An 11,885-nucleotide genomic window follows, 5' to 3' on the forward strand; every position below is an offset into this window, starting at 1 on the left:
GTTAATTTGCGCGGGCAAATTCTGTCTTGGCTGCAAGCGTAATTTGTCCTGCTGTTCTTGGACAAAGAAACCGTGTCCTGGTCCTTTCTCCTCTCACCACATTGGTGACCTCGACGTCTCTTCATACGTTTTCAAAGATACTTCTTCTCCTCTTTCTATCACCTTGAAATTACTGGGGAAAACAAGCACGACTGCAATCAAAACCAAATAGGCAAAGTAAGTATGGGTTAATTATCATTGTTTTTACCTAAGCCCATGTAATAACGTGTTTATTTCTAGGGCAGAATCGCACAATATATCTCTTTTATTCCAGAGATGATAGACAACATTATGTATTAAAAACATTTTTTGTCACAGTTCAATAATTTCTCATAACATTTATTTTGTTGCTCATGTCAGTGGTATCATAGGTTACAATAACCATAAGCCTTTAAAATGTGTCTTGCTTGTAAAATATTTCATTGTAAATGAATGATACGATTTAAAAGAAACTTAAATGGGTCATAGGAGGAGGCACTGAAAAGCAGCTGAAAAGTATTGGGTACAACAGGCACTTTAAGGTCACAACTTTTTTCTTCGATTGCCTCAATTTTAACTGCATTAATGTCACAGATCCGAGTGGTTCTGGCATGGGGGCAAGGCATGGTGCAGGCAGGAATGTAGACGACTCACACGCGGCTCACAGGACCAACGGGGTTTATTACCAGAAAACACTAGGAACACTACAAAAACAAAATGAACCACGAGGGGTCAAAAGTAAAAGGGGAAAAATGAAGACTAACTACATTTACATTTACATTTACAGCATTTGGCAGATGCCCTTAGCCAGAGCGACTTACATAAGTGCTTTAAGACTGTACAATGAATTTTTCCCGATACTAGCTCAATAAAACCAAGGCTATGAATACCATCGATCTAATACTCTGTTGGGAAAGTGCGTTTTTAATGCCAGAAGTGCTAATTCAGGTATTTCTGGAAAAGGTGTGTTTTAAGTCGTCTTTTGAAGACATTCAGTGACTCAGCTGTTCGGACATCTAGGGGGAGTTCATTCCACCAACTTGGTGCCAGAACAGAGAAGAGCCGAGAGGTGTGTCTTCCTTGTGCCTTGAGGGGTGGTGGGACCAGTCGAGCAGTGCTGGAGGATCGGAGAGATCGTGGTGCAGTGCGGGGTGTGATCAGGTCTTTTAGGTAGGATGGGTTAGGGTTAGGGTTAGGCTGGGTGACTTGGTGCCAGAACAGAGAAGAGCCGGGAGGTGTGTCTTCCTTGTGCCTTGAGGGGTGGTGGGACCAGACAAGCAGTGCTGGAGGATCGGAGAGATCGTGGTGCAGTGCGGGGTGTGATGAGGTCTTTTAGGTACAAATTGGGGGGCAGGCAGCTTACAAATCACTGGACATTCAGACATTCAATGACCCAAATAAGGAACTAAACTAAGGCAGGACTATAAATACACCAAACCAAACCAGCTAACGACACAAGGAGTGGGACATGAAACAATAAACCAATCAGGGAGGGTGCAGGACAACGAGCAATTATTAATAATAATAATAATAATAATAATAATAATAATACATTTTATTTAAAAGCGCCTTTCAAGACACTCAAGGACACTGTACACAACAAATGATAAAAAAACAAACATAAAAGCAAACAATAAACCAATCATCGGGATGTTGCTGTTGGATTCTTGAGCAAAGCTGTAGCCGACCCTGTACTGTGATCCAAACTTGCTCTCACCGGTGTCTGTGTCTCTCACAGAAAGCATGATGGAATATGATCATTTAACCATAGGGATCAATAAAGTGTCTCTATTACTGTATATTCTGTTTAGTAACCAAATAAGGAGAGACCAGGTACAACCTGGGAGGGCTGTTTGGCATGGACACTAAAGCAGAAATTATGATTATTTATTCCTGAATGGTTTAATTCAATGTTCAGAAGCATTTACCGTATGTCTGAGGATATTATCTTTTCTACTGCTATTACTTCATGTTGTCTTTGACCAGTTTAATTCTCTTTTTTTTCCCCCTCAGTGTTCTACGTAATTCAAGGACATGCAAGGTATGTCTCCAGCTGATATTTTCCGAGAGTATTACTCTTATTTCTGGATTGGGATTAAAAGTCAGCCGAGGATTTGGGATCCTCCACAGTAAATTTTGCAGGGAAGGCAGGAGGACGCAGAACTGCCAGGCTGCCCTCTTTCATTTGCCTGTCCCTCGTCAGCCTCGCTGTTCTGTTTTTTATGTGGGTTTATGTCGCTGTGAACACCTCTGCGAAATCCTGTTATCCCTTATGATAAGTGGTGAAAGGCAGTAATGTATTTAATAAGACTACAGTAATCCATATGATGAAAACAACTGGACATGCAGAAAACATGGAAAATAAGTGATGAGGTGTTGATTTCATTTGATATCCCATGTGCTTACGTGCATTATTGCCTCAGTGATTCTTTAGTGGTATTTGGAACCAAATTTGATGAATCGGAAGACAGAACTTCATCATCTGTTATTTAGGAATGTTCATGTATGTAATAATAGTGTCTCCTCTCCTCTCTTCTCCAGCCCTTCCTCCCCCTGAGAACATAAACTTCTGCTCAGTGGGAGCAGACTTTGTGGACCTGAGCTGGGACCTGCCAGAGGGCCTGGCTGAGCAGATAAAGCATTTTATAGTGACCTGGTCTGATGAGAGGACCCAGGATAGCCGTGAGGTTAAAGGCACCAATAAAACGATGATACGAGGTCTCAGTCCTGGAAATAAGTATCTGTTCAAGGTGGCCGCAGTGGGGAAAGGTGGCCATCAGAGTAGATATGTGTCAGCGTCTGTACAAACAGGTAATTTACACTCCATCGACTATGACAGTTTTTATGATTGATATTTTACGGAGCCCTGGAAGGGACATGGCGGGGAAATAACATCAGTGTGCGCTTCGCGTTCAATAGCCCAGCTGTCTTTTTTACAGTTGCTGCCAGTGAATAGACTTTAATGGTGCAATCATTAATGAATACCTATAAAAACACATAATATTAAAGTTACATAGTGTGCATTGTCCCCCATAGCTTAATGCCTAAAGCACACGTTGCAGGAAATGTCTGTATTACTTATGTTCCTACAAAGCAAGATGACCGGATCTGGCCCGATGTCTTTTTGCACAGCAGACCAATACTGGTCCGAATCCGCTTTTTGGATTTGAAACAGATAAAGGCCACATATGCGCCATATTCACATTGAATGTTACCAAATCTGGCCTGTATTTGCACCAAAGTCGAAAGTTAAATTCAGATCAGATTCAAATGGGGGCAGTGAGTGGCTCTGGGTGCTAGGTGTCTGTGCCTGTGATCAGGAGGTTGCTGGTTCACACCCTGCCCTTTGCAGTGGGTACTGCACATTAGCTCTCCCTGTGCTGTGATCAGGAGGTTGCTGGTTCACACCCTGCCCTTTGCAGTGGGTACTGCACATTAGCTCTCCCTGTGCTGTGATCAGGAGGTTGCTGGTTCACACCCTGCCCTTTGCAGTGGGTACTGCACATTAGCTCTCCCTGTGCTGTGATCAGGAGGTTGCTGGTTCACACCCTGCCCTTTGCAGTGGGTACTGCACATTAGCTCTCCCTGTGCTGTGATCAGGAGGTTGCTGGTTCACACCCTGCCCTTTGCAGTGGGTACTGCACATTAGCTCTCCCTGTGCTGTGATCAGGAGGTTGCTGGTTCACACCCTGCCCTCTGCAATGAAGCTCAAAACTGATGTTTTGAAAGACTATAACCCTGAATATCAAGAATTTGAGAAATCCCTGTTGTAAAATTACATTTATTACATTGCACTCACTTCATCTCCTCATCTTCTGTTTGTTATGTTTGTCGGAATATGAATTCACAGCCATCCCAGCACCAGAATGTTTGATATCAAGAGAACGAGATGCAAGATCCTTCACCATTACCTGGAATAAACCAGAGGAATTGGAGGAAATACCACATCACTATATCATATGTAGCACCTGCCCTGAGAAAGAGGAGTTCTCTACAAAAAGCCACATGACAACCTTCTCAAACTTGGAACCAGACACTCGTTACACTATCAAAGTTTCCACTGTTCTGGAAAATGGAGAACAGAGTGACCCTATCATCAAAAACTTCCGCACCAGTAAGTGAAAGTGGACTCTCAGTACAATATCAGTAAAAGTACAAGAAATACAAATTTTCAATTGTGAAAAGTCATAAGAAATATACTTTGTAAATTACGTTCATATAGTAAAATATATCCCATTAATAATCAGCCAACATCTTTATTTCCATGATTCTCACTGACTTAATAATTCAGTTATTTCTTGTAGGGTCTGATGTTCTGAGTAAAATGGACATATACAAATTATAACTAGTTACAACTTCATTTTTAATATCGAGAGTTTGTATTCTAACTAGTTACAATTGAATTTATATCCTCGAAAAATGGATTACAGCTGAAACGGCCATGCATTCAGTCCCGCTGCTCATAATCCTTTCCTCCTTCCACTGGGCTCGGGTGTCTTTGGCGAGTTTAAGCCTGTATCATTTTCTTTGTTCCAATTCCATTCCTGCAGGGCCAGGATCCAACACAGTCTGCAGATTTCCCTGCTCAAACACACCCACAGCAGGGTAATCTGCAGTCTGGCCTCCCAGGATGGAATTGTACAGATGTCTTAGACCTTACTCCTGTCTTTGACGTGGATAATGAGCTCCTTTAATCTTGTCTGGAAAAGGGCATAGATATTGCAGGTGTTGCCCTAAAGTGGGATCCAGTCATATTTCTCTGATAAAAGTTTTCCTGTCAAGCTGGGTGTACAAGCCTGCATTCCTGTGGGGTCCCTCAAGACCCCATCATAGGCCCTGTGCTCTTTTCACTTTACATGCTGCTCCGCGGTTGTATTTTTAGGAAACATAAATCGTTCATTATTTTGCTTTGGAACTTTGGTTGTGGGAACTGAAGCAATTATCATACGACTCCTTCAGCTGATTTTTTTTTTCCTTTGCCATGGCTCTGACATTTCAGCACGTGAAGTCAAAAAGAGACCATGGGAGTATGTCTATCAAGATGAAGATGATGATGATGATGATGATGAAGGCAAGGAGTATGACTATGGAGATGATGACACTGAGGAACAAGCGTCTCAAGATTATTACAGTGAATTATCATATTCACAATGACATAAAACACCAAACATGGAAGCCACTGACTACAGTCGCAATTGACAGCAAAATTGAAAGAACAGAACTGAACGAGACAGTAAAAAAAATTATGATACTTAATAAGATTGAATTATGTCTGTGCGAAACACACGTGCAGATATGTTTAACATTGTCTGTCATTGGACTTTTGTTATGAAACCAATACATTTGCAACATTTTTCACTGAATTAAAGAAATATACAAAATATACAAAAAATAAGATTTTCTGTAAGCACTGTACAGGGTAGAAAGCCAGCTGTCCCAGCTTGTTGCTTCTGGCTGTTGTACTGGCTGTTTAGGGAACTCAGAGATATACACAAGGAGAACTAACGTCCATCAATGGCGTACCACCATACCTGTAATCCAGCATTCAAATCCAGTTGAAATCTGATCACTGTTTGGGCTGAAGGTTGTTAAATAAAATGTGTTTTGATTTGAGAATAATGTAACCAGTTCACTGAGAGCATTAGAATAGTCGGGAATACACTTTTTAATCCAAACATTCCAGTCTGCCCTGGCTTTTAGCACAGCTTAACACAGCTAATTAACTCTACTGCATTTCTATCCTGCAATGGCACTTAATTATCCTCATTTACCTATAATTTAATTTTCATGTTTAACTTTTTCCTCTTTTAAATGTATTGTTTTAATCATGTTTTAGTAATGTTTTTTTTTCTATTCTATCTTTTTAATTTGAATCTGAATTCCCTTTGTGTTCAGGACTTTTCCTAAGTGTAAAGCACTTTGAATGACCGCAGTGTACCAAAGCTGATATATAAATAAACTTGCCCTGCTTTGCCTTCGCTTGCTGCCGTTGTCACAGTTGTATCTGTATTTACACTTCACTGCCCTTCAAACCAAGACATACATTCTAAACATGTTGCATTTTGTCATCCACATCCTTGAAAAATCAAATATCTTATTTTTGCATTTTGTCAAAAAAGTGGAAAAGTCTGGGCAGACATAGATTAAAGTTGTCATGCAGGTAATTATTATCATTTTTATAATTATTTTATCTGTGATTTGTTTAAACAGCATGGCTGAGAATGTCTGGTGAGCAGGGTAATGTCTCTCCATTATTTTCACTTGCATGGCACTAAAGGTTCCTGATACACTAAATACTATTATTCTCATGAGTTGAGAAAAACCTTTGGATCCATTGTGAACCTCAAGGAACCAGAACTTCTCTGTTGTAGGATTTTGGAACAAATGAGTAGCCATAAGTCTTTATAGAAGTAGGTTCAATCATAATAATTTTACGCGCTGATGATGATGATGATTATTATTATTATTATTATTATTATTATTATTATTATTATTCATGTGGACATTGGAGCACTATAAGGAATTCCACTTTCTCTCACTGTAAGCACTGTACAGTCATGGCGTGCACGGTCTGAGACAAAGTGAAATTGTCTGACTTAGTTGGCACTTGCGCTTTCTGTGGTGCTGCACAGAACAGCCACACGGTATTGAGGGTTGGGAAAGGTGTCAAGGGCGCTGTTTGGTGATGAAAATAAAAATATTGTGGCGCCAGGCAGACCGAGGTATTGTGATGGCGGCAGCAAACAAATGGGCAAGGACTGACATGAAGCTGCTCTTTCGGTGAAATCCTTAAAATGACCGCAGTCAAGCAACAGACAGCGACAAAGAATGGCAGGGAAATACAGGGAAGTTAATCTTAGCACAGTAAGGCACACACACAGCGGGGACTCTACACACAGTTAAACACACACAGCGGGGACTCTACACACAGTTAAACACACACAGCGGGAACCCTACACACAGTTAAACACACACAGCGGGAACTCTACACACAGTTAAACACACACAGCGGGAACCCTACACACAGTTAAACACACACAGCGGGAACTCTACACACAGTTAAACACACGGGGATTGAGCACAAATCTAACACCAGTACAAGAACACGCGACACACAGAACAAGGCACATCAGCTACATACGTGACATAGACAGGGGCTATTTACAATGGTTCACGAGCATGGAGGGATATTCAAAACCTGCCAGCGCTACACTGCCCCCCCCCCCCCCCCTCAAAGGTCAGCTGTCCCGGTGACCACCACCCCCAGTCCCCACCTCCTCGGTCCCATGGCACCATCTCCAAAGGCGAGGAAGAAGTCGGCCACTCGAAAGAGCTGGAAAGGGTAGAGGGGGCTGGGCCGCCGGAGGGCGCTGGCATTGCAGATTCCCCTCAGCGGTCATCGGCTCCCTGGAACTCCTGCAGCCTCTAAAGGCCCAGCTGGTCCTGCTCCTGAGGAAGATGGATAGCCCTGGTTGGAAGTACTTCATCTCAGACCATGTGTTTGAAGGCTAAGAAATATGTTTTACCCATAAGCTCTGAGTCCAGGTCCTGACAATCACAGACCAATGTGTATACTGTATAAGGAAAAGAGAAAGGAAAAGAGACAATTGCTTGAATTTGATATGACAGGACAAGAATCACATAAGAGAATTGCCTAAAGAGTATCATTGGGCTTTCTACAGATTTACTATCTCTTGTAGTATCAGGAAAACCCAAAAATTCTGTAGTAATAAACAGACTGTTTCAAAGGTTTTAAATTAATTTGCATTTTGAGTTGGATATAAATGTACCAAATACTACTACATCAAGGAAACTCATTTCACACACTAAAACAAAATGTAGAAAAAATAAACACAACTGTCTGGACCGGCCACATCAGCCCATCATGTCCCCATTTGACCAGCAGAGGTCGCTGGCTGTCCCGTAATCACCTAATTACTCCCAACCTAATGTGTCAGCCACTTACTCCTCTCTCTGGTTTATTTATCATTACCTGTGTATATATGTGCCTGCCCTTGCCCTGCTCCCCACATGGGTCGCTGTAGCTGTTATTTGTTAGCCGCAGTGAGTTAGCATTAGCCCTGCCAGTACCCTGTCCTACTGTCCCCCAGGTAAGTCCTGCTTCCTCCTAGCTGTTTCCCCCTTTCATTCTGTTTGATCCCTCGCAGTCCTTTGATTTCCCATTACTGCGCATTTTTGTGTGCAAAAAAGCCCCGAATATGAAAACCACCAAGCCGCTCGTGGCTCGTCGCTCCCTCCCGACACCCGGTCGTGACAATAAGGCCGCATCACTGGCCCATCATGTGACAGAAGTGTCACGGTTAATGCATTTAAGATTTGCCTTGAACCGAGGATGAGCCACCACATCCTGCCTTTGCACCCCTGTCCCCTTTGATCTGATCAATAAATGAGCAATAAATGCAATAAATAAGCTGAATGTAATAAATAATAGCATATTGTATAGTATTATAGTGTGTCATTTCAAAAGTGCTTCCTGGGATGTGCTTCAGGGTTTATTTTATTGTATCAATGACTGAAATGTAATATCTCTACAGCCTATTTTATCACAAAAGGCAAATTTTAATCAATGGTGTCTCTTTCGGCAGATGATGACCTTAAGAATGTCCTTGTTCTGGTTTCCTGTTCAACTGCTTTTCCTCAACAGCAGTAGAAAAACAGCAGTGCAGTTTGATGATGTGTGTTATGCTATGATACGCTGGTGCAGGATATCTGTGCCAAACTGTGCTGTATGTAAAAGGGTTAGAATTAGGGTTAGGATTAGGGTTAGGGTTAGGATTAGGGTAAGACATGCTGTGAGTGATCTGAAAATGGGATCATATGCATAAATCATCTGTTCTGCCATTTTATTTAAGTCACAGTTTTCTTAATGGTCACTAAGACGTACAGACATAGACTAGGCTGGCTGGACCCAGTTATGTGGTTAACTAGCAATAATTACTAGAAGAACAAAGTAAGAGTTTAAAAACCACACAGAACCAAGAAATGTTAGGCTAAACCTAGGCCTGAGTGGGTCAACAAAATAAGAACATCAACAGGGGACCCAGTGGCTGCCAGGCCCATGAACAAATAAGCATCAATATGGAGGAATAGGCTCTGCAACCGGCCTGTTTATTCAGGCAGCAGTGCTTGTTAACTGGTAGCGCTACCAGGCTGCTAAAGGCTGCAGACGGCATCCAGAATGACTGTGTCTATACAACCACAGCTCCCTCTGCTGGACGGGAAAAGGAACACTGGCAAAGTACAGACTACATCCCCTGCTGTATTCCCGGATTTTCTTTGTTGTCAGGCTGCAAATCAAGTTTTCCGCTACCCCAGCTTTCCCTGCATAACCTCACCCGCTGTTCTTTGAGGACTCAATTGATTTTATATAACCACTTTCACTGCACAGTCAGCCCAACGCACTTGACAAGAGTGTGTGGCCATCCATTACTGTATCATTTATAAGAAATGGTGCCTAAAACATGGAATAGGGAATGAAAGAATACCAGCAGACAACAGGAGAGAGCTGGGCTGGTTCAATGTAGTGGCCTAGGTGAGCATCTCCACCAGCGCCCCCTTGTGGGGGTCCAGTGGTAACTGGCTGCCTAAACCCCCTGGGCATATTGCCATTATAGAACATAAGGAGCCTGCTGATGTGAATCTGAGTCTATCAGTGAGCCAATTCTTCGAGCAGGTCTGTGCATGCAGGCAGATCGTACACTGCAGCCAGTGACACAATTTGTAAGCTGCATTCGTGATGAAAATCTGTAAGAACACAAAGGCTCAGCTATTATTAATCCACATGTTCTACCTTTTTCTCATTTCATTGGTTGCATCTTCTAGCCTGCAAAATTTGTGCAAGAACAATGTAATGTATATATGCAATTCGGCAGAATCGGGACATGCATTAAGTCCTAGCATGACATGATTAGGGCCTCGTCGCTCCAACTTTGCTTGCGCGTTAACATGCAACTGCAAATTTTAATTTCAGAAGATCAGAGTCTAGATCTGTGCAAAGGTAGATCTGGTGCAAATTCAGCATTAGAGAAAATCCAGATCTGCGAAACAAAAAACAAGCTACAGTTCATTACATCATCTGGAATCAAAGCAAACGCTGAGACACTAAAAAGAAAAGCAAGACCTTGCTATCAGGTGGGAGTCCAGCGGGTTTAAGTTTGCAGCCGACAATGCAACACAAATCCGCCTCCCTGAACCCAGTCCAATTCATATTCGGGTGAAACAGATTCATGGATGATTCAGTCTCCCCCCGAAACTGCTCTGGGAACCTCAGCTCGGCTTTTAAAGCACCGTGCCATCCAACCTGGCGTTTAAACTAGCATGCCTCTATCTGAACGGCTCCCCTTGTGACGGGCAGAGACCACAGGCGATGAGAGCTGGCAGCCAGTGGTTATCCACGTTAATCATCAGCCCCGACATTCCGCAAGGCCGCTGCCTCAGCTTGCTGTTGTGTATCATGTTCTCTAACATCTGCATAGCATAGTGTGAGGGCAACGGCAATACCAAGTTTGTGGATGACACCATCGTGTTGGCTTCATCAGGGACGATGGCAAGGTTTTGTCAAGATGGTTCTGTCCTGCCCTGGTCCATATGTCATTGGCTAAGGGCCAACCTCAACTATTTATAATGTAAGAGTTTTTTGTTGTATACCTCTGGTTGAGTTATGTTGGTGTACAGTATGTCTGTTAGTTCCTTGTTTTTGCTCCTTGTTATCTCCTGCTTCCTATTGTAATGTTTAGTTATCCTTGCTGTTCGAGTCTCCCTTTGGTCCACGATTGCTGCCCCCATCCCTCAGTCTTCTTAGTCTCTAGTGATTAACTCTTCCCACCTGAAATTGATTATCTGTGTATTTAAATGCCTGCCCTTGCTTTACTCTTCAGTTTGTCGTTGTGTGTCTGTAGCTGTTGTTGCCCTGTCTTTGCTGCTCTTCTACCATATGGCTGTTCCTGCGCTGCTCCTTGTCTTAAAGAAGGTAAGAAGAAAAACTGTTTTTGACCCCTTGTGGTCCATTTGTTTGTTGTGCTTTTTTTGTTGAGTTTAATAACGTACCATGCTTGTGAGCCACAACGTGGATTGTCCATCATTTATCATGCTCATCTCTACCAGGTTGCCTACAGGAGGAAGTTAAAAGACCTGACTGTGTGGTGCCGTAAAACAACGTCTCACTGAATGTTGATGAGAATATGGAGATCATCACCTTCAGACAGATCAGAGGTCTTCATTCCCAGCTACTCAGTCATGGAACTCCTGCCAAGACAGTCAGCAGCTTCAGCTCCAGCTTCATTTTCAGGAAGATTCAGCAAAGGTAGTTTTTTCTTTCTGAGAAGGCCAAAGAGCTTTGGGTTGAAAACCAAACCTTGGTGACCTTCTCCTGCTGCACTGCTGAAGCATCCCGACTGGATGTCATGGTGTGTTTAGGTAACCTAACTGCCCAGGATCTCAAACTCTTGCAAGGGACAGTCTCAGCCAGTCTAAGTCATCAGATCGCTAAAAAACTGGTGACTTGTCCACCCCATAATCCCTGTATTGCACATCATTAATGTGCAACCTGCAAGTTGCTATTCCAAAGATAAAGTGATATAGTAATAGAGTTTATGGACATGCAAATGTGAATCAGGTGCAGAGTGTTAGGGAAAATCCAGCATCGTAAAATGAGTAATAAAGCTCTAAGGGTCAAACATTACAGAAACCAAAATCTAAACAAACCCTTAAACTATAACTCAAAGGGCAAAGAGGAAAGGGCATGATAACCTGAGGGTGCCAAGTCATTAAGTATGAACTGGCAAATGTACACAGGTGCACACAATCAGGAATCCAAATGGTACATTTAGTATTTGGGTGAGGATGAT

General features: G+C 42.6%; 1 protein-coding gene across 1 annotated transcript; it reads left to right on the forward strand.

Annotated features, from left to right (window-relative positions):
* On the forward strand, positions 1 to 5,784 carry LOC140582972 (fibronectin-like). The gene is made up of 5 exons (XM_072707509.1): positions 1 to 216; positions 2,032 to 2,059; positions 2,560 to 2,829; positions 3,869 to 4,132; positions 5,018 to 5,784. Exons 2-5 carry the CDS (start codon positions 2,053 to 2,055, stop codon positions 5,170 to 5,172), a joined length of 696 nt encoding a protein of 231 aa, XP_072563610.1. The 5' UTR covers positions 1 to 216; positions 2,032 to 2,052; the 3' UTR covers positions 5,173 to 5,784.
* The last annotated feature ends 6,101 nt before the right edge of the window (positions 5,785 to 11,885 follow it).

This window comes from Paramormyrops kingsleyae, chromosome 25 (assembly GCF_048594095.1).
Source record: "Paramormyrops kingsleyae isolate MSU_618 chromosome 25, PKINGS_0.4, whole genome shotgun sequence".
Taxonomy (NCBI): Eukaryota; Metazoa; Chordata; class Actinopteri; order Osteoglossiformes; family Mormyridae; genus Paramormyrops; species Paramormyrops kingsleyae.

What these genes read in the sequence shown, in the direction of transcription:
- LOC140582972 (XM_072707509.1), top strand. An exon ending in GTCAGCGTCTGTACAAACAG is followed by an intron (nt 2,830 to 3,868) that starts GTAATTTACACT and finishes ATGAATTCACAG; the next exon opens with CCATCCCAGCACCAGAATGT. An exon ending in CATCAAAAACTTCCGCACCA is followed by an intron (nt 4,133 to 5,017) that starts GTAAGTGAAAGT and finishes CTGACATTTCAG; the next exon opens with CACGTGAAGTCAAAAAGAGA.